This window comes from Chiloscyllium plagiosum, unplaced genomic scaffold (assembly GCF_037043375.1).
Source record: "Chiloscyllium plagiosum isolate Xiang-an unplaced genomic scaffold, Cpla_swu_hap1 HiC_scaffold_1, whole genome shotgun sequence".
Classification (NCBI taxonomy): Eukaryota; Metazoa; Chordata; class Chondrichthyes; order Orectolobiformes; family Hemiscylliidae; genus Chiloscyllium; species Chiloscyllium plagiosum.
The window spans coordinates 166,410,732-166,437,203 of NW_028270139.1; the positions used below are offsets into that span (position 1 = coordinate 166,410,732).

A 26,472-nucleotide genomic window follows, 5' to 3' on the forward strand; every position below is an offset into this window, starting at 1 on the left:
TCAAACACACACACACATGTCAAACATACACATACACCTCAGACACACACACCTCAAACATACACACACCTCAAACACACACATACCTCAAACATACAAACACACCTCAAACATACACTCACCTCAAACACACACACACACCTCAAACATAAACACACACACCTCAGACACACACACACACCTCAAACATACATACACATCTCAGACACACGCACCTCAAACATACACACACACCTCAAACATACACACACACCTCAAACATACACACACACCTCAAACACACACACACCTCAAACACACACACACCTCAAACATACACATACACCTCAGACACACACACCTCAAACATACACACACACCTCAAACACACACACACCTCAAACACACACACACACCTCAAACATACACACACACCTCAAACACACACACACCTCAAACATACACACACACCTCAAACATACACACACACCTCAAACACACACACACCTCAAACACACACACACCTCAAACATACACATACACCTCAGACACACACACCTCAAACATACACACACACCTCAAACATACACACACACCTCAAACATACAGACACACCTCAAACACAGACACACCTCAAACATACACACACCCCTCAGACACACACACACACCTCAAACATACATACACATCTCAGACACACACACCTCAAACATACACACACACCTCAAACATACATACACACCTCAAACACACACACACCTCAAACACACACACACCTCAAACACACACACCCGCCACAAACATACACACACACATCTCAAACACACACACACCTCAAACACACACACGCCCCTCAAACACACACCCACCTCAAACACATACCCACCTCAAACACACACGCACCTCAAACATACACACACCTCAAACATACACAGACTCACACCTCAAACATAAACACACACACCTCAAACATACACACACACACCTCAAAAACACACGCACACACCTCAAACAGACACACACACCTCAAACACACACACACCTCAAACAGACACACACACACCACAAACACACACACACCTCAAACACACACACTTCAAACACACACGCACCTCAAACACACACGCACCTCAAACATACACACACACCTCGAACACACACACCTCAAACATACACACACCTCAAACATACACACACACACTTCAAACATACACACACACCTCAAACACACACACACCTCAAACACACACACACCTCAAACACACACGCACACCTCAAACATACACACACCTCAAACATACACACACACCTCAAACACATACACACACCTCAAACACACACACACTCCTCAAACATACACACGCACACCTCAAACACACACACCTCAAACACACACATACACCTCAAACACACACATACACCTCAAACACACACACACACACACCTCAAACATAAACACACACCTCAAATATACACACAACTCAAACACACACACACCTCAAACACACACACACCTCAAACATAAACACACACACCTCAAACATATACACACATACCTCAAACATACACACACACCTCAAACATACACACACACCTCAAACACACACACACCTCAAACATATACACACACACCTCAAACATACACACACACTCCAAACATACACACACCTCAAACATACACACACACCTCAAACACACACACCTCAAACATACACACACATCTCAGACACACACACCTCAAACATACACACACACCTCAAACACACACACACCTCAAACACACGCACACACACCACAAACACACACCCACCTCAAACACACACACCTCAAACATACACACACGCACCTCAAACATACACACACCTCAAACATACACAGACTCACACCTCAAACATAAACACACACACCTCAAACATACACACACACCTCAAAAACACACACACACCTCAAACATACACACACACCTCAGAAAAACACACACACACCTCAAACATACACACACACCTCAAACACACACACACCTCAAACAGACGCACACACTCCACAAACACACACACACCTCAAACACACACACTTCAAACACACATACCTCAAACATACATACACACCTCAAACATACACACACACACCTCAAACACACACACACCTCAAACACACACACACCTCAAACACACACACACACCTCAAACATAAACACACACCTCAAACACAAACACACACCTCAAACACACACACACCTCAAACATACACACACCTCAACACACACACACCTCAAACATAAACACACACACCTCAAACATACACACACATACCTCAAACATACACACACACCTCAAACACACACACACCTCAAACATAAACGCACACACCTCAAACATACACACACCTCAAACATACACAGACTCACACCTCAAACATAAACACACACACCTCAAACATACACACACCTCAAACATACACACACACCTCAAAAACACACACACACCTCAAACATACACACACACTTCAGAAATACACACACACACCTCAAACACACACACACCTCAAACACACACGCACCTCAAACACACATACCTCAAACATACATACACACCTCAAACATACACACACACCTCAACACACACACACCTCAAACATAAACACACACACCTCAAACATACACACACATACCTCAAACATACACACACACCTCAAACACACACACACCTCAAACATAAACACACACACCTCAAACATACACACACATACCTCAAACACACACACACACCTCAAACATACACATACACCTCAGACACACACACCTCAAACATACACACACCTCAAACACACACACCTCAAACACACACACACCTCAAACATAAACACACACACCTCAGACACACACACACCTCAAACATACACACACACCTCAGACACACACACACCTCAAACATACATACACATCTCAGACACACACACCTCAAACATACACACACACCTCAAACATACACACACACCTCAAACATACACACACACCTCAAACACATACACACCTCAAACATACACATACACCTCAGACACACACACCTCAAACATACACACACACCTCAAACACACACACACCTCAAACATACAGACACACCTCAAACACAGACACACCTCAAACATACACACACACCTCAGACACACACACACACCTCAAACATACATACACATCTCAGACACACACACCTCAAACATACACACACACCTCAAACACACACACACCTCAAACACACACACACCTCAAACACACACACCCGCCACAAACATACACACACACATCTCAAACACACACACACCTCAAACACACACACACCTCAAACACACACACGCCCCTCAAACACACACCCACCTCAAACACATACCCACCTCAAACACACACGCACCTCAAACACACACACACCTCAAACACACACACACACACCTCAAACATAAACACACACCTCAAACACACACACACCTCAAACATACACACACCTCAACACACACACACCTCAAACATAAACACACACACCTCAAACATACACACACATACCTCAAACATACACACACACCTCAAACACACACACACCTCAAACATAAACGCACACACCTCAAACATACACACACCTCAAACATACACAGACTCACACCTCAAACATAAACACACACACCTCAAACATACACACACACCTCAAACATACACACACACCTCAAAAACACACACACACCTCAAACATACACACACACCTCAGAGAAACACACACACACCTCAAACATACACACACACCTCAAACACACACACACCTCAAACAGACACACACACTCCACAAACACACACACACCTCAAACACACACACTTCAAACACACACGCACCTCAAACACACATACCTCAAACATACATACACACCTCAAACATACACACACACCTCAACACACACACACCTCAAACATAAACACACACACCTCAAACATACACACATACCTCAAACATACACACACACCTCAAACACACACACACCTCAAACATAAACACACACACCTCAAACATACACACACATACCTCAAACACACACACACACCTCAAACATACACATACACCTCAGACACACACACCTCAAACATACACACACCTCAAACACACACACCTCAAACATACAAACACACCTCAAACATACACTCACCTCAAACACACACACACCTCAAACATAAACACACACACCTCAGACACACACACACCTCAAACATACATACACATCTCAGACACACACACCTCAAACATACACACACACCTCAAACATACACACACACCTCAAACATACACACACACCTCAAACACACACACACCTCAAACATAAACGCACACACCTCAAACATACACACACCTCAAACATACACAGACTCACACCTCAAACATAAACACACACACCTCAAACATACACACACCTCAAACATACACACACACCTCAAAAACACACACACACCTCAAACATACACACACACTTCAGAAATACACACACACACCTCAAACACACACACACCTCAAACACACACGCACCTCAAACACACATACCTCAAACATACATACACACCTCAAACATACACACACACCTCAACACACACACACCTCAAACATAAACACACACACCTCAAACATACACACACATACCTCAAACATACACACACACCTCAAACACACACACACCTCAAACATAAACACACACACCTCAAACATACACACACATACCTCAAACACACACACACACCTCAAACATACACATACACCTCAGACACACACACCTCAAACATACACACACCTCAAACACACACACCTCAAACACACACACACCTCAAACATAAACACACACACCTCAGACACACACACACCTCAAACATACAGACACACCTCAAACACAGACACACCTCAAACATACACACACACCTCAGACACACACACACCTCAAACATACATACACATCTCAGACACACACACCTCAAACATACACACACACCTCAAACATACACACACACCTCAAACATACACACACACCTCAAACACATACACACCTCAAACATACACATACACCTCAGACACACACACCTCAAACATACAGACACACCTCAAACACACACACACCTCAAACATACAGACACACCTCAAACACAGACACACCTCAAACATACACACACACCTCAGACACACACACACACCTCAAACATACATACACATCTCAGACACACACACCTCAAACATACACACACACCTCAAACACACACACACCTCAAACACACACACACCTCAAACACACACACCCGCCACAAACATACACACACACATCTCAAACACACACACACCTCAAACACACACACACCTCAAACACACACACGCCCCTCAAACACACACCCACCTCAAACACATACCCACCTCAAACACACACGCACCTCAAACACACACACACCTCAAACACACACACACACACCTCAAACATAAACACACACCTCAAACACACACACACCTCAAACATACACACACCTCAACACACACACACCTCAAACATAAACACACACACCTCAAACATACACACACATACCTCAAACATACACACACACCTCAAACACACACACACCTCAAACATAAACGCACACACCTCAAACATACACACACCTCAAACATACACAGACTCACACCTCAAACATAAACACACACACCTCAAACATACACACACACCTCAAACATACACACACACCTCAAAAACACACACACACCTCAAACATACACACACACCTCAGAGAAACACACACACACCTCAAACATACACACACACCTCAAACACACACACACCTCAAACAGACACACACACTCCACAAACACACACACACCTCAAACACACACACTTCAAACACACACGCACCTCAAACACACATACCTCAAACATACATACACACCTCAAACATACACACACACCTCAACACACACACACCTCAAACATAAACACACACACCTCAAACATACACACATACCTCAAACATACACACACACCTCAAACACACACACACCTCAAACATAAACACACACACCTCAAACATACACACACATACCTCAAACACACACACACACCTCAAACATACACATACACCTCAGACACACACACCTCAAACATACACACACCTCAAACACACACACCTCAAACATACAAACACACCTCAAACATACACTCACCTCAAACACACACACACCTCAAACATAAACACACACACCTCAGACACACACACACCTCAAACATACATACACATCTCAGACACACACACCTCAAACATACACACACACCTCAAACATACACACATACCTCAAACATACATACACACCTCAAACATACACACACACCTCAACACACACACACCTCAAACATAAACACACACACCTCAAACATACACACATACCTCAAACATACACACACACCTCAAACATACACACACCTCAAACATACACAGACTCACACCTCAAACATAAACACACACACCTCAAACATACACACACCTCAAACATACACACACACCTCAAAAACACACACACACCTCAAACATACACACACACTTCAGAAATACACACACACACCTCAAACACACACACACCTCAAACACACACGCACCTCAAACACACATACCTCAAACATACATACACACCTCAAACATACACACACACCTCAACACACACACACCTCAAACATAAACACACACACCTCAAACATACACACACATACCTCAAACATACACACACACCTCAAACACACACACACCTCAAACATAAACACACACACCTCAAACATACACACACATACCTCAAACACACACACACACCTCAAACATACACATACACCTCAGACACACACACCTCAAACATACACACACCTCAAACACACACACCTCAAACACACACACACCTCAAACATAAACACACACACCTCAGACACACACACACCTCAAACATACAGACACACCTCAAACACAGACACACCTCAAACATACACACACACCTCAGACACACACACACCTCAAACATACATACACATCTCAGACACACACACCTCAAACATACACACACACCTCAAACATACACACACACCTCAAACATACACACACACCTCAAACACATACACACCTCAAACATACACATACACCTCAGACACACACACCTCAAACATACAGACACACCTCAAACACACACACACCTCAAACATACAGACACACCTCAAACACAGACACACCTCAAACATACACACACACCTCAGACACACACACACACCTCAAACATACATACACATCTCAGACACACACACCTCAAACATACACACACACCTCAAACACACACACACCTCAAACACACACACACCTCAAACACACACACCCGCCACAAACATACACACACACATCTCAAACACACACACACCTCAAACACACACACACCTCAAACACACACACGCCCCTCAAACACACACCCACCTCAAACACATACCCACCTCAAACACACACGCACCTCAAACACACACACACCTCAAACACACACACACACACCTCAAACATAAACACACACCTCAAACACACACACACCTCAAACATACACACACCTCAACACACACACACCTCAAACATAAACACACACACCTCAAACATACACACACATACCTCAAACATACACACACACCTCAAACACACACACACCTCAAACATAAACGCACACACCTCAAACATACACACACCTCAAACATACACAGACTCACACCTCAAACATAAACACACACACCTCAAACATACACACACACCTCAAACATACACACACACCTCAAAAACACACACACACCTCAAACATACACACACACCTCAGAGAAACACACACACACCTCAAACATACACACACACCTCAAACACACACACACCTCAAACAGACACACACACTCCACAAACACACACACACCTCAAACACACACACTTCAAACACACACGCACCTCAAACACACATACCTCAAACATACATACACACCTCAAACATACACACACACCTCAACACACACACACCTCAAACATAAACACACACACCTCAAACATACACACATACCTCAAACATACACACACACCTCAAACACACACACACCTCAAACATAAACACACACACCTCAAACATACACACACATACCTCAAACACACACACACACCTCAAACATACACATACACCTCAGACACACACACCTCAAACATACACACACCTCAAACACACACACCTCAAACATACAAACACACCTCAAACATACACTCACCTCAAACACACACACACCTCAAACATAAACACACACACCTCAGACACACACACACCTCAAACATACATACACATCTCAGACACACACACCTCAAACATACACACACACCTCAAACATACACACACACCTCAAACATACACACACACCTCAAACACATACATACCTCAAACATACACACACACCTCAAACACACACACACCTCAAACATACAGACACACCTCAAACACAGACACACCTCAAACATACACACACACCTCAGACACACACACACACACCTCAAACATACATACACATCTCAGACACACACACCTCAAACATACACACACACCTCAAACATACACACACACCTCAAACACACACACACCTCAAACACACACACCCGCCACAAACATACACACACACACATCTCAAACACACACACCTCAAACACACACACGCCCCTCAAACACACACCCACCTCAAACACATACGCACCTCAAACACACACGCACCTCAAACACACACACACCTCAAACACACACACACACACCTCAAACATAAACACACACCTCAAACACACACACACCTCAAACATACACACACCTCAACACACACACACCTCAAACATAAACACACACACCTCAAACATACACACACATACCTCAAACATACACACACACCTCAAACACACACACACCTCAAACATAAACGCGCACACCTCAAACATACACACACCTCAAACATACACAGACTCACACCTCAAACATAAACACACACACCTCAAACATACACACACACCTCAAACATACACACACACCTCAAAAACACACACACACCTCAAACATACACACACACCTCAGAAAAACACACACACACCTCAAACATACACACACACCTCAAACACACACACACCTCAAACCGACACACACACTCCACAAACACACACACACCTCAAACACACACACTTCAAACACACACGCACCTCAAACACACATACCTCAAACATACATACACACCTCAAACATACACACACACACCTCAACACACACACATCTCAAACATAAACACACACACCTCAAACATACACACACATACCTCAAACATACACACACACCTCAAACACACACACACATGTCAAACATACACATACACCTCAGACACACACACCTCAAACATACACACACCTCAAACACACACATACCTCAAACATACAAACACACCTCAAACATACACTCACCTCAAACACACACACACACCTCAAACATAAACACACACACCTCAGACACACACACACACCTCAAACATACATACACATCTCAGACACACGCACCTCAAACATACACACACACCTCAAACATACACACACACCTCAAACATACACACACACCTCAAACACACACACACCTCAAACACACACACACCTCAAACATACACATACACCTCAGACACACACACCTCAAACATACACACACACCTCAAACACACACACACCTCAAACATACAGACACACCTCAAACACAGACACACCTCAAACATACACACACCCCTCAGACACACACACACACCTCAAACATACATACACATCTCAGACACACACACCTCAAACATACACACACACCTCAAACATACACACACACCTCAAACACACACACACCTCAAACACACACACACCTCAAACACACACACCCGCCACAAACATACACACACACATCTCAAACACACACACACCTCAAACACACACACGCCCCTCAAACACACACCCACCTCAAACACATACCCACCTCAAACACACACGCACCTCAAACATACACACACCTCAAACATACACAGACTCACACCTCAAACATAAACACACACACCTCAAACATACACACACACACCTCAAAAACACACGCACACACCTCAAACAGACACACACACCTCAAACACACACACACCTCAAACAGACACACACACACCACAAACACACACACACCTCAAACACACACACTTCAAACACACACGCACCTCAAACACACACGCACCTCAAACATACACACACACCTCGAACACACACACCTCAAACATACACACACACCTCAAACACACACACACCTCAAACATACACACACACACTTCAAACATACACACACTCCTCAAACATACACACACGCACCTCAAACATACACACCCACCTCAAACACACACACACCTCAAACATACACACACACACCTTAAACATACACACACCTCAAACACACACACACACCTCAAACACACACGCACCTCAAACATACCCGCACCTCAAACATACACACACATCTCAAACACACACGCACCTCAAACACACAAGCACCTCAAACACACACCTCAAACAAACACACACACCTCAAACATACACACACATCTCAAACACACACGCACCTCAAACACACAAGCACCTCAAACACACACCTCAAACAAACACACACACCTCAAACATACACACACACCTCAAACACACACACACCTCAAACACACACACACACCTCAAACATACACACACACCTCAAACACACACATACCTCAGACACACACCTCAAACATACACACCCACCTCAAACACACACAAACCTCAAACACACACCCACCTCAAACATACACGCCCACACCTCAAACATACACACACCTCAAACATACACAGACTCACACCTCCAACATAAACACACACCTCAAACATACACCCACACACCCCTCAAACATACACACACACCTCAAACATACACACACACCTCAAAAACACACAAACACCTCAAAAACACACACACACCTCAAAAACACACACACACCTCAAACATACACACGCACATCTCAAACACACACATCTCAAACATACACACACATCTCAAACATACACACACATCTCAAACATACACACACCTCAAACATACACACGCACACCTCAAACATACACACGCACACCTCAAACACACACGCCTCAAACACACACACCTCAAACATACACCCTCACCTCAAACACACACGCACACCTCAAACATACACACACTCACACACACCTCAAACAGACACACACACTCATCCTAATGCTCTCTCACAGACACACACTCATCCTTATGCTCTCTCACAGACACACACACACACACTCATCCTAATGCTCTCTCACAGACACACATTCATCCTTATGCTCTCTCACAGACACACACACACACACTCATCCTAATGCTCTCTCACAGACACACACTCATCCTAATGCTCTCTCACAGACACACATTCATCCTAATGCTCTCTCACACACACACACACTCATCCTAATGCTCTCTCAGACACACACACACACACATACTAAGACTCTCTCTCACACACACACAAATGCTCTCTCTCGCACAGACACACACACTCATCCTAATGCTCTCACAGACGCACACTCATCCTAATGCTCTCTCACAGACACACACACTCATCCTAATGCTCTCTCACAGACACACACTCATCCTAATGCTCTCTCTCACACTTACACACTCATACTAATGTTCTTTCACACAGGCGCACACACACATACTAAGACTCTCTCACACACGCACACAAATGCTCTCTCACAGAGACACACACTCATACTAATGCTCTTTTACACACACACACTAATACTGTCACACTAATGTTCACACGCACACAATCTCTCTCTCTCTCTCATACGAATGTCCTCAGACTCAGACATGAATATCCAATATGGGTCAAAGAACAGTAGGGTCTGACCGAAGTTTCGAACGCCATGTAGGGAACATTGCAGCGCACGGCTGCATCTTCAGTATGACGACAGTTGTCCTGGGAGATATTCTTTGCTGCACAATCCCATATCGACTTCTCAAACCCAGTGCACTGAACCTCGTTCAGATAAATCGGCCCCATTCCTGCAAACCGACAGCAATCAGTCAGACACACTCAGAGCCAAATCGAACACAACTCACTGTCACCCCTGACCGAAGTACAGAGTGCAGGAAAAAGACATTCCAAAGGGAAAAACACTAACTAAACACCAGTGGGATATTATGGATGAACGAAAATTGAACTTGAACAATTGAGGATGAGGAAAGAGGCAAACACACAGAGTTCACTATACAGAGTTCAGCACAAGCCCAATGAGGAAGCAATGAGGAATGCTGAAATTCAATGAGTTAAATAATAACCCATTTCATAGACACATCCATAACCGAGGAAGACTCTGACAGGAGGACAACAATTAATGGGGAAACATGAATATGAAATATAGGAGCATGATTAGGCCATTTGGCCCACTGTGTCTGCTTGCCTAATTGATCTTGGGGTTTCTCAACCCCGTTCTCCTGCCTTCTCCCTGTAACCCTTGACCCCCTTACTCATCAAGACCCTACCTATCTTGGTCTTAAATACACTCAATGACTTGCCCTCCCCAGCCCTCTGTGGCAATGTGTTCCCCGGATTCCCCACCCTCTGGCTGAAGATATTCCTCCTCATCTCCGTTCGAAAGGGTCGTCCCTTCACCCTGAGGCTGTGCCCTGGGGTCCCAGTCTCTCCTACCAGTGGAAACATCTTCTCCCACTGTGTCTATGTAAGTAATGTAGGTCGTAAAGTAAGTGATGTATTCAGAATATATGTTTAATCATATTACCACCCATCCCTCCCCATCCTTCTGCACTCCATCGAGTACAGGCCCAGAGTTCACAAATGCTGCTCATACGACAAGGCCTTCATCTCTGGGATGGTTCTTGCAATTCTCCTCTTGACCCCCTCCAAGGCCAGCACATCCTTCCTCAGATACAGCGCCCATATCTGCTCACAATGTTCCAACTATGGTCTGACCAGAGACTTGGACAGCCTCAGCAGTACATCCCTGCTCTTGGATTCCAGCCCTCTTGTAATAAATGCTGCATGCTGTCCCTGACTTCCCTGGTCAGCCTCATCCTCCCCTGATTATGTTTCCTCTTCTTTGGGATGTATTTCTGCTGTGTCCCCCTGAATAACCCCCACAGACTTCTGCCATTGCTGCACCACCATCTTCCCTGTTCGCCCCCCGACGCCCCTCCAGATCTACACTGGCCAGTTCCTCCCTCATGCCTTTGTAGTCGTTACATCTGATTCCAGCTTCACGCTCTCACACTGCGAGGTGTAGTCACTGCTCCCGAGGGATTCCTGCACCATCAGTTCCCGAGGCTCGTCTGCCTCATTATACATCACTACATCCAGAACTGCCTGTTCCCTTGTGAGCTGTACCACAAGCTGCTCCACAAAACCAGTTCCACAAATTACTTTCCTTCTCATCTACTACCCACCAGGTTTTCTGAGCCCACCCCTCAACCCTCACCCCTCAACCTACATCCCTCACCCCCACATCCCACACCCCACACCGCACACTCCTCACCCCTCACCCCTCACCCCTCAACCCACACCCCTCAACTCACACCCCTCATCCCTCACCCCTCAACCTACACCCCACATCCCACACCCCTCACCCCTCAACCTACACCCTACATCCCACACCCCTCACCCCTCACCCCTCAACCTACACCCCACATCCCACACCCCTCACCCCTCACCCCTCAACCTACACCCTACATCCCACACCCCTCACCCCTCACCCCTCACCCCTCAACCTACACCCTACATCCCACACCCCTCACCCCACATCCCTCACCCCCACACCCCTCATCCCTCACCCCTCAACCTACATCCCTCATCCCACATCCCTCACCCCCACACCCCTCATCCCACACTCCTCACCCCTCAACCTACATCCCTCACCCCACATCCCTCACCCCTCACCCCTCAACCTACATCCCTCATCCCACATCCCTCACCCCCACACCCCTCATCCCACACTCCTCACCCCTCACCCCTCATCCCACACTCCTCACCCCTCACCCCTCACCCCACACCCCTCAACCTAACCTCACATCCCACACCCCTCACCCCACAGCCCTCACCCCTCAACCTACACCCCACATCCCACACCCCACACCCCTCACCCCACACCCCTCACCCCTTACCCCACATCCCACACCCCTCACCTCACACTCCTCACCCCTCACCCCTCACCCCACACCCCTCACCCCACACCCCACATCCAACATCCCACATCCCACACCCCTCATCCCACACTCCTCACCCCTCAACCCTCACCCCTCAACCTACACCCCACATCCCACACCGCTCACCCCACACCCCTCATCCCACAGACCTCACCCCTCACCCCACACCCCTCACCCCTCAACCCTCACCCCACACCCCTCACTCCACACTCCACACACCTCACCCCTCACTCCACACTCCACACCCCTCACCCCTCATCTCACACCCCACACCCCTCACCCCACACCCCTCACCCCACACTCCACACTCCACACACCTCACCCCTCACTCCACACTCCACACCCCTCACCCCACACCCCTCACCCCTCATCCCACACTCCACACACCTCACCCCTCAATCCACACCCCACACCCCTCATCCCACACTCACCCCACACCCCTCAACCCTCACTCCACACCCCACACCCCTCACCCCTCATCCCACACCCCACACCCCTCACCCCTCATCCCACACCCCACATCCCACACTCCTCACCCCTCATCCCACACTCCACACCCCTCACCCCTCATCCCACACCCCACATCCCACAGTCCTCACCCCTCACCCCTCATCCCACACTCCACACCCCTCACCCCTCAACCCACACCCCACATCCCACACTCCTCACCCCTCATCCCACACTCCACACCCCTCACCCCTCATCCCACACTCCACACCCCTCACCCCTCATCCCACACTCCATACCCCTCACCCCTCATCCCACACTCCATACCCCTCACCCCTCATCCCACACTCCTCACCCCTCACCCCTCACTCCACACCCCACACCCCACACTCCACACCCCTCACCCCTCACTCCATACCCATCACCTCACACCCCTCACCCCACATCCCACACCCCACACCCCTCACATCACACCACTCATCCCACACGCCCTCATCCCACACCACACACCCCTCACCCCTCATCCCACACTCTACATCCCACACCCCACACCCCTCACCCCACACTCCACACACCACACCCCTCACCCCACACCCCTCATCCCAAACTCCTCACCCCTCACCCCACACCCCTCACCCCTCAACCCTCACTCCACACCCCACACCCCTCACCCCACACTCCACACACCTAACCCCTCACTCCACACCTCTCACCCCACACTCCACACCCCTCACCCCACAATCCACACACCTCACCCCTCATCCCACATCCCACACCCATCGTCCCACACTCCACACCCCTCACCCCACTCCCCTCATCCCACACCCCACACCCCTCACCCCTCATCCCACACTCCACACACCTCACCCCTCACCCCACACTCCACACCCCACACTCCACACCCCACACTCCACACCCCTCACCCCACACCCAACACCCATCATCCCACATCCCACACCCCTCATCCCACACTCTTCACGCCTCACCCCTCACCCCACACTCCACACCCCTTACCCCACACCACACATCCCACACCCCTCATCCCACATCACACACCCCTCATCCCACACTCCTCACCCCTCACCCCTCACCCCACACTCAACACCCATCATCCCACATCCCACACTCCTCATCCCACACTCTTCACCCCTCACCCCTCATCCTACATCCCACACCCCACATCCCACACTCCACACCCCTCACCCCTCACTCCACACCCCTCACCCCACACACCACACTCCACACCCCACACTCCACACCCCACACTCCACACCCCTCACCCCACACCCCTCACCCCACACTCCACATCCCTCACCCCACACCCCACACCCCACACCCCACACCCCACACTCCACACTCCACACCCCACATTCCACACTCCTCATCCCACACCACACACCCCTCATCCCACATCCCACACCCCTCATCCCACACTCCACATCCCTCACCCCTCACCACACACCCCACACACCTCACCCCTCACTCCACACCCCTCACCCCTCACTCCACACCCCTCACCCCACACCCCACACTCCACACTCCACACCCCACATCCCACACCCCTCACCCCACATTCCACACCCCACATCCCACACTCCACACCCCTCACCCCACACCAAACATCCATCATCCCACATCCCACACCCCTCATCCCACATCCCACACCCCTCACCCCACACCCCACACTCCACACTCCACACCCCATACTCCACACCCCTCACCCCACACTCCACACCCCTCACCCCACACTCCACACCCCATACTCCACACCCCTCACCCCACCTCCCACACCCCACACCCCTCACCCCACACCCCTCACCCCACACATCTCCGCTTCATCCCACACTCCACACCCCTCACCCCACAGCCCACATCCCACACCCCACATCCCAAACCCCGAACCCCACACCCCTCATCCCACACTCCACACCCCTCATCCCACACCCCTCACCCCTCACTTCACAGCCCACACCCCTCATCCCACACCCCACAACCCTCACCCACACCCCTCATCCCACACCCCACACCCCTCACCCCACACATCTGCCCCTCATCCCACACTCCATATCCCTCACCCCACACCCCTCATCCCACACTCCACAACCCTCATCCCACACCCCTCATCCCTCACTCCACATCCCTCACCCCACACCCCTCATCCCACACTCCACGCCCCTCACCCCACACCCCTCACCCCACACCCTACATCCCTCACCTCACACTTCTGACCCCTCATTCCACACTCCACACCCTTCACCCCTCACCCCACACCTCTCACCGCACACCACATACCCCTCACCCCTCACCCCACATCCTCCATCCCACATCCCACACCTCTCACCCCTCACCCCACACCCTTCATCCCACACCCCTCATCCCTCACCCCACACCCCTCACCCCTCACCCCACACATCTGACCCCTCATCCCACACTCCACACCCCTCACCTCTCATCCCACACCCCACACCCCTCATCCCAGACCCCACAACCCTCACCCCTCACCCCACACCCCACACCCCACTCACTACACTCCTCATCCCACACCCCACACCCCTCACCCCACACCCCACACATCTGACCCCTCATCCCACACTCCACACCCTTCACCCCTCACCCCTCACCCCACACCCCACACCCCTCACCCCACACCACATACCCCTCACCCCTCACCCCACACCCTCCATCCCACATCCCACACCTCTCACCCCTCACCCCACGCCCTTCATCCCACGCCCCACACCCCACAACCCTCACCCCACACCCCTCATCCCTCAGCCCACATCCCACATCCCACACCCCTCATCCCACACCCCACACCCCTCATCCCACACCCCACACCACTCACCCCACACATCTGCCCCTCATCCCACACTCCATACCCCTCACCCCACACCCCTCATCCCACACTCCACACCCCTCACCCCACCCCACACACCCCTCGTCCCACATCCCACACCCCTCATCCCACACTCCACACCCCTCACCCCTCACCCCACACTCCACACACCTCACACCTCACTCCACACCCCTCACCCCACACCCCACACTCCACACTCCACACCCCATACTCCACACCCCATACTCCACACCCCTCACCCCACACTCCACACCCCTCACCCCACACTCCACACTCCACACCCCTCACCCCACACCCCACACTCCACACCCCACACTCCACACCCCTCAACCTACACCCCACCTTCCACACCCCACACCCCTCATCCCACACCTCACACCCCTCACACCACACCCCTCACTGTAACACACCCCACGTCCCTCACCCCACACCCCTCACTGTAACACAACATACCACACATCTCACCCTCCACCCCATATCCCACACCTCTTATCCCTCAGCCCACACCCCAAACCCCTCATGCTTCACCCCACACCCATCACCCCACACCCAAAACCCCTCACCGCACACACCTCACCCTCACTGTAACACACCCAACACACCACACATCTCACCCTTCACCCCACACCCATCACCCCACACCCAAAACCCTTCACCGCACACACCTCACCCTCACTGTAACACAATCTACACACCTCACCCCACACCTACACCTCCCATCCCTCAGCCCACCCCGCATCCCTCACCACACACCCCAAGCCCCTCAGCCGGATCCCACAACCCTAACCCCACACCCCTCACACCACAGTGTAACACAGCCCTCACTGTAACAAACTCCACAACCCACACCCACACTCCACACCCTTCACCCCTCACCCCACACCGCACACCCCTCACCCCACACCCCACACACTACACTCCTCATCCCACACTCCATTCCCCTCACCCCTCACCCAACACCCCTCATCCCACACTCCATACCCCTTATCCCAAACTCCATACCCCTCATCCCACACCCCATACCCCTCACCCCACACCCCACACCCCTCATCCCACACCCCACACCCCTCATCCCACACCCCACACCCCTCATCCCACACTCCACACCCTACACCCCTCATCCCACACCCCAGACACCTCACCCCACACCTCCCATCCCACACCCCACACCGCTCACCTCTCATCTCATACCCCACACCACACACCCCTCACCCCGCACCCCTCATCCCACACATCCCACACCCCTCACCCAACACCCTCACTGTAACACACCCCACACCCCTCACCCCATACCCCTCACCCCATACCCCTCACCCCACATCGCTCACCCCTCACCCTCACTGTAACACACCCCACATCGCTCACCACACACCCCTTACCTCACACACATCACCCCACACCCCATACACTCACCCTCACCCCCACAACCCACACCGCTCATCCCACACCCCTCACCCCACACCTCTCACCCCTCATCCCACACCCCTCACCCAACACCCCTCACTGTAACACCCAACACCCCTCACCCCACACCCCTCACCCCACACCACTCACCCCAACTCCACACCCCTCACCCCACCCCTCACTCATCACCCCACCCCAAACCTCTCACCCCACACACTACATCGCTCACCCCACACACCCCTCAACTTACACCCCTCACCCTGCACCTCACACCCCCTCACTGTAACACACCCAACACACCACACATCTCACCCTTTACCCCATACCCCTCACCCCGCACACAAAACCCTTCACCGCACACACCTCACCCTCACTGTAACACAACCTACACACCTCACCCCACACCCCTCACCCCTCACTGTAACACACCCCACACCCCTCACCCCTCACCCTCACTGTAACACACACCACACCCTCACCCCACACCTTACACCCTAACCTCTCATCCCTCAATGTACACCCCTCAACCCTCACCCCACACCCCTCAACCCTCACCTCACACCCCTCACACCACACCCCTCACTGTAACACATCCCACGTCCCTCACACCACACCCCTCACTGTAACACACCCAACATACCACACATCTCACCCTCCACCCCATATCCCACACCTCTTATCCCTCAGCCCACACCCCAAACCCCTCATGCTTCACCCCACACCCATCACCCCACACCCAAAACCCCTCACCGCACACACCTCACCCTCACTGTAACACACCCCACATCCCTCACCTCTCACCCTCACTGTAACACACCCCACACCCTCACCCCACACCTTACACCCTAACCTCTAATCCCTCAACGTACACCCCTCAACCCTCACCCCACACCCCTGAACCCTCACCTCACACCCCTCACACCACACCCCTCACTGAAACACACCCCACATCCCTCACCCTACACCCTAACCTCTCATCCATTAATGTACACCACTCAACCCTCAAACCTCACCCCACACCTACACCTCCCATCCCTCAGCCCACCCCCATCCCTCACCACACACCCCAAGCCCCTCAGCCAGACCCCACAACCCTAACCCCACACCCCTCACACCACAGTGTAACACACCCCTCACTGTAACAAACTCCACACCCCTCACCCCACACCCCTCACTGTAAAACACCCCTCACCTCACACCCCTCACTGTAAAACACCCCTCACCCCTCACTGTAAAACACCCCCATCCCTCACCCCACACCCCTCACTGTAACACACCCCTCACCCCACACCCCTCACTGTAACACACCCCTCACCCCACACCCCTTACTGTAACACACCCCACACCCCTCACTGTAACACACCCCACACTCCTCACTGTAACACACCCCTCACCCCTCACTATAAAACACCCCATCCCTCACCTCACACCCCTCACTGTAACACACCGCTCACCCCACACCCCTCACTGTAACACACCCTATACTCCTCACTGTAACACACCCCTCACCCCTCACCTTAAAACACCCCATCCCTCACCCCACACCCCTCACCCCTCACCCCACACCCCCCTAACACACCCCACACTCCTCACTGTAAAACACCCCTCACCCCAAACCCCTCACTGTAAAATACCCCACACCCTTCACTGTAACACACCCCTCACCCCTCACTGTAAAACACCCCTCACCCCAAACCCCTCACTGTAACACACCCCACACCCCTCACCCCACACCCCTCACTGTAAAACACCCCACACCCCTCACCCCACACCCCACACCCCTCACCCCACACCCCTCACTGTAAAACACCCCACACCCCTCACCCCACACCCCACACCCCTCACCCCACACCCCTCACTGTAAAACACCCCACACCCCTCACCCCACACTGTAAAACACCCCATAACCCTCACCCCTCACCCCTCACTGTAAAACACCCCATAACCCTCACCCCACACCCCTCACTGTAACACACCCCACACCCCTCACTGTAACACACCCCACACCCCTCACCCCACACCCCTCACTGTAAAACACCCCATAACCCTCACCCCACACCCCACACCCCTCACTGTAACACACCCCACACCCCTCACCCCACACCCCTCATTGTAAAACACCCCACACCCCTCACCCCACATCCCTCATTGTAAAACACCCCATAACCCTCACCCCTCACTGTAAAACACCCCATAACCCTCACCCCTCACCCCTCACTGTAAAACACCCCATAACCCTCACCCCAGACGCCTCACTGTAACACACCCCACACCCCTCACCCCACACCCCTCACTGTAAAACACCCCATAACCCTCACCCCACACCCCTCACTGTAAAACACCCCACACCCCTCACCCCACACCCCTCATTGTAAAACACCCCATAACCCTCACCCCTCACCCCTCACTGTAAAACACCCCATAACCCTCACCCCACACCCCTCACTGTAACACACCCCACACTCCTCACTGTAAAACACCCCACACCCCTCACCTCACACCCCTCACTGTAAAACACCCCTCACCCCACACCCCTCACTGTAAAACACCCCATAACCCTCACCCCACACCCCTCACTGTAACACACCCCACACTCCTCACTGTAAAACATCCCTCACCACTCACCCCACACCCTTCATTGTAACACACCCCTCACCCCAAAACACCCCTCACCCCAAACCCCTCACTGTAAAACAACCCACACCCCTCACTCCACACTCCTCACTGTAAAACACCCCTCACCCCACACCCCTCACTGTAAAACACCCCTCACCCCTCACCCCTCACTGTAAAACAACCCACACCCCTCACTCCACACCCCTCACTGTAAAACACCCCACACCCATCACCCCACACCCCTTACTGTAACACACCCCACACCCCACACCCCTGACTGTAAAACACCCCACACCCCTCACCCCACACCCCTCACTGTAATACACCCCACACCCCTCACCCCTCACCCCACACCCCTCACTGTAACTCACCCCACACCCCACACCCCTGACTGTAACACACCTCTCACCCCTCACCCCTCACTGTAAAAAACCCCACACCCTTCACTGTAACACACCCCTCACCCCTCACCCCACACCCCTCACTGTAACTCACCCCACACCCCACACCCCTGACTGTAACACACCTCTCACCCCTTATCCCTCACTGTAAAACAACCCACACCCCTCACCCCACACCCCTCACTGTAACACTCCCCTCACCCCACACCCCACAACCCTCACCCCTCACTGTAAAACACCGCTCACCCCTGACTGTAACACACCTCTCACCCCTCACCCCTCACTGTAAAAAACCCCACACCCCCTCACCCCACACCCCTCACCTCTCACCCCACACACCTCACTGTAAAAAACCCCTCACCCCTCACCCCACACCCCTCACTGTAACACACCCCTCACCCCTCACCCCTCACTGTAAAACACCCCTCACCTCTCACCCCACACACCTCACTGTAAAACACCCCTCACCCCTCACCCCACACCCCTCACTGTAACACACCCCTCACCCCTCACCCCTCACTGTAAAACACCCCTCACCCCTCACCCCACACACCTCACTGTAAAACACCCCTCACCCCTCACTGTAAAACACCCCTCACCCCTCACCCCTCACTGTAAAACACCCCTCACCCCTCACCCCACACTCCTCACCCCACACTGTAACACACCCCTCACCCCTCACCGTAACACACCCCTCACCCCTCACTGTAACACACCCCTCACCCCTCACTGTAACACACCCCACACAATACTCACCCTACAACCTACACCCTACACCCCTCACTGCAACACACCCCTCACTGTAACACACCCCACACCCCTCACCCCTCCCTGTAACACATTCCACACCCCTCACTGTAACACACCCCACACCCTTCACCCCTCACCCCTCACTGTAACACACCCCTCACTCCTCACTGTAACACACCCCTCACTCCTCACCTCACAGCCTTCACTGTAACACACCCCACACCACTCACCCCACCCCTCTCCCCTCACACCCCACCCCACACCCCTCACCCCACACCCCACACTGTAACACACCCCACACCCCTCACTGTAACACACCCCACACCCCTCACCCCACACCCCTCTCTGTAAAACACCCCATAACCCTCACCCCACACCCCTCACTGTAAAACACCCCATAACCCTCACCTCACACCCCTCACTGTAAAACACCCCTCACCCCACACCCCTCACTGTAAAACACCCCATAACCCTCACCCCACACCCCTCACTGTAACACACCCCACACTCCTCACTGTAAAACATCCCTCACCACTCACCCCACACCCTTCATTGTAACACACCCCTCACCCCAAAACACCCCTCACCCCAAACCCCTCACTGTAAAACAACCCACACCCCTCACTCCACACTCCTCACTGTAAAACACCCCTCACCCCACACCCCTCACTGTAAAACACCCCTCACCCCTCACCCCTCACTGTAAAACAACCCACACCCCTCACTCCACACCCCTCACTGTAAAACACCCCACACCCGTCACCCCACACCCCTCACTGTAACACACCCCACACCCCACACCCCTGACTGTAAAACACCCCACACCCCTCACCCCACACCCCTCACTGTAATACACCCCACACCCCTCACCCCTCACCCCACACCCCTCACTGTAACTCACCCCACACCCCACACCCCTGACTGTAACACACCTCTCACCCCTCACTGTAAAAAACCCCACACCCTTCACTGTAACACACCCCTCACCCCTCACCCCACACCCCTCACTGTAACTCACCCCACACCCCACACCCCTGACTGTAACACACCTCTCACCCCTTATCCCTCACTGTAAAACAACCCACACCCCTCACCCCTCACCCCTCACTGTAACACTCCCCTCACCCCACACCCCACAACCCTCACCCCTCACTGTAAAACACCGCTCACCCCTGACTGTAACACACCTCTCACCCCTCACCCCTCACTGTAAAAAACCCCACACACCTCACTGTAAAACACCCCTCACCTCTCACCCCACACACCTCATTGTAAAACACCCCTCACCCCTCACCCCACACACCTCACTGTAAAACACCCCTCACCCCTCACTGTAAAACACCCCTCACCCCTCACCCCACACTCCTCACCCCACACTGTAACACACCCCTCACCCCTCACTGTAACACACCCCTCACCCCTCACTGTAACACACCCCACACAATACTCACACTACAACCTACACCCTACACCCCTCACTGCAACACACCCCTCACTGTAACACACCCCACACCCCTCACCCCTCCCTGTAACACATTCCACACCCCTCACTGTAACACACCCCACACCCTTCACCCCTCACCCCTCACTGTAACACACCCCTCACTCCTCACTGTAACACACCCCTCACTCCTCACCTCACACCCCTCACTGTGACACACCCCACACCACTCACCCCACCCCTCTCCCCTCACACCCCACCCCACACCCCTCACCCAACACCCCTCACTGTAACACACCCCACACCACACACCCCTCATTGTAACACACCCACACCCCTCACCACACCCCTCACCCATCACCCCACACACCCCTCAACTTACACCCCACACCCCTCACTGTAACACACCCAACATACCACACATCTCACCCTTCACCCCATATCCCACACCTCTTATCCCTCAGCCCACACCCCAAACCCCTCATGCTTCACCCCACACCCATCACCCCACACCCAAAACCCCTCACCGCACACACCTCACCCTCACTGTAACACACCCCACACCCCTCACCCCTCACCCTCACTGTAACACACCCCACACCCTCACCCCACACCTTACACCCTAACCTCTCATCCCTCAACGTACACCCCTCAACCCTCACCCCATACCCCTCAACCCTCACCTCACATCCCTCACACCACACCCCTCACTGTAACACACCCCACACCACTCACCCCACCCCTCTCCCCTCACACCCCACCCCACACCCCTCACCCAACACCCCTCACTGTAACACACCCCACACCACACACCCCTCATTGTAACACACCCACACCCCTCACCACACCCCTCACCCATCACCCCACACACCCCTCAACTTACACCCCACACCCCTCACTGTAACACACCCAACATACCACACATCTCACCCTTCACCCCATATCCCACACCTCTTATCCCTCAGCCCACACCCCAAACCCCTCATGCTTCACCCCACACCCATCACCCCACACCCAAAACCCCTCACCGCACACACCTCACCCTCACTGTAACACACCCCACACCCCTCACCCCTCACCCTCACTGTAACACACCCCACACCCTCACCCCACACCTTACACCCTAACCTCTCATCCCTCAACGTACACCCCTCAACCCTCACCCCATACCCCTCAACCCTCACCTCACATCCCTCACACCACACCCCTCACTGTAACACACCCCACACCACTCACCCCACCCCTCTCCCCTCACACCCCACCCCACACCCCTCACCCAACACCCCTCACTGTAACACACCCCACACCACACACCCCTCATTGTAACACACCCACACCCCTCACCACACCCCTCATCCATCACCCCACACACCCCTCAACTTACACCCCACACCCCTCACTGTAACACATCCAACATACCACACATCTCACCCTTCACCCCATATCCCACACCTCTTATCCCTCAGCCCACACCCCAAACCCCTCATGCTTCACCCCACACCCATCACCCCACACCCAAAACCCCTCACCGCACACACCTCACCCTCACTGTAACACACCCCACACCCCTCACCCCTCACCCTCACTGTAACACACCCCACACCCTCACCCCACACCTTACACCCTAACCTCTCATCCCTCAACGTACACCCCTCAACTCTCACCCCACACCCCTCAACCCTCACCTCACATCCCTCAACCACACCCCTCACTGTAACACACCCCACACCCCTCACCCCACACCTTACACCCTAACCTCTCATCCCTCAATGTACACCCCTCAACCCTCACCCCACACTCCTCAACCCTCACCTCACACCCCTCACTGTAACACACGCTACGCCCTTCACCCCACACCCACAACCCCTCACCGCACACACCCCTCACTGTGACACACCACTCACTGTAACACACCCCACACTGTAACACACCCCTCACTTTAACACACCCCTCACTGTAACACACCCCTCACTGTGACACACCCCACGCTGTGACACACCCTTCACTGTGACACACCCCACACTGTAACACACCCCTCACTGTAACACACCCCTCACTGTGACACACCCCACACTGTGACACACCCCACACTGTGACACACCACTCACTGTGACACACCCCACACTGTAACACACCCCTCACTTTAACACACCCCACACTGTAACACACCCCTCACTTTAACACACCACTCACTTCAACACACCCCACACCCCTCACCCCACACCTTACACCCTAACCTCTCAT

At 52.2% G+C, this 26,472-nt stretch overlaps 1 protein-coding gene across 1 annotated transcript in view; it reads right to left on the reverse strand.

Moving 5' to 3' along the window:
- The window catches only part of LOC122547312 (lysyl oxidase homolog 3B-like), a 299,290-nt gene that overhangs the window by 162,594 nt on the left and 110,224 nt on the right, over window positions 1-26,472 (reverse strand). The window contains exon 4 of the mRNA XM_087992038.1: window positions 12,004-12,158. Coding sequence (XP_087848164.1) covers window positions 12,004-12,158 — 155 coding nt within the window. The remainder of the gene's footprint in view (window positions 1-12,003; window positions 12,159-26,472) is intronic.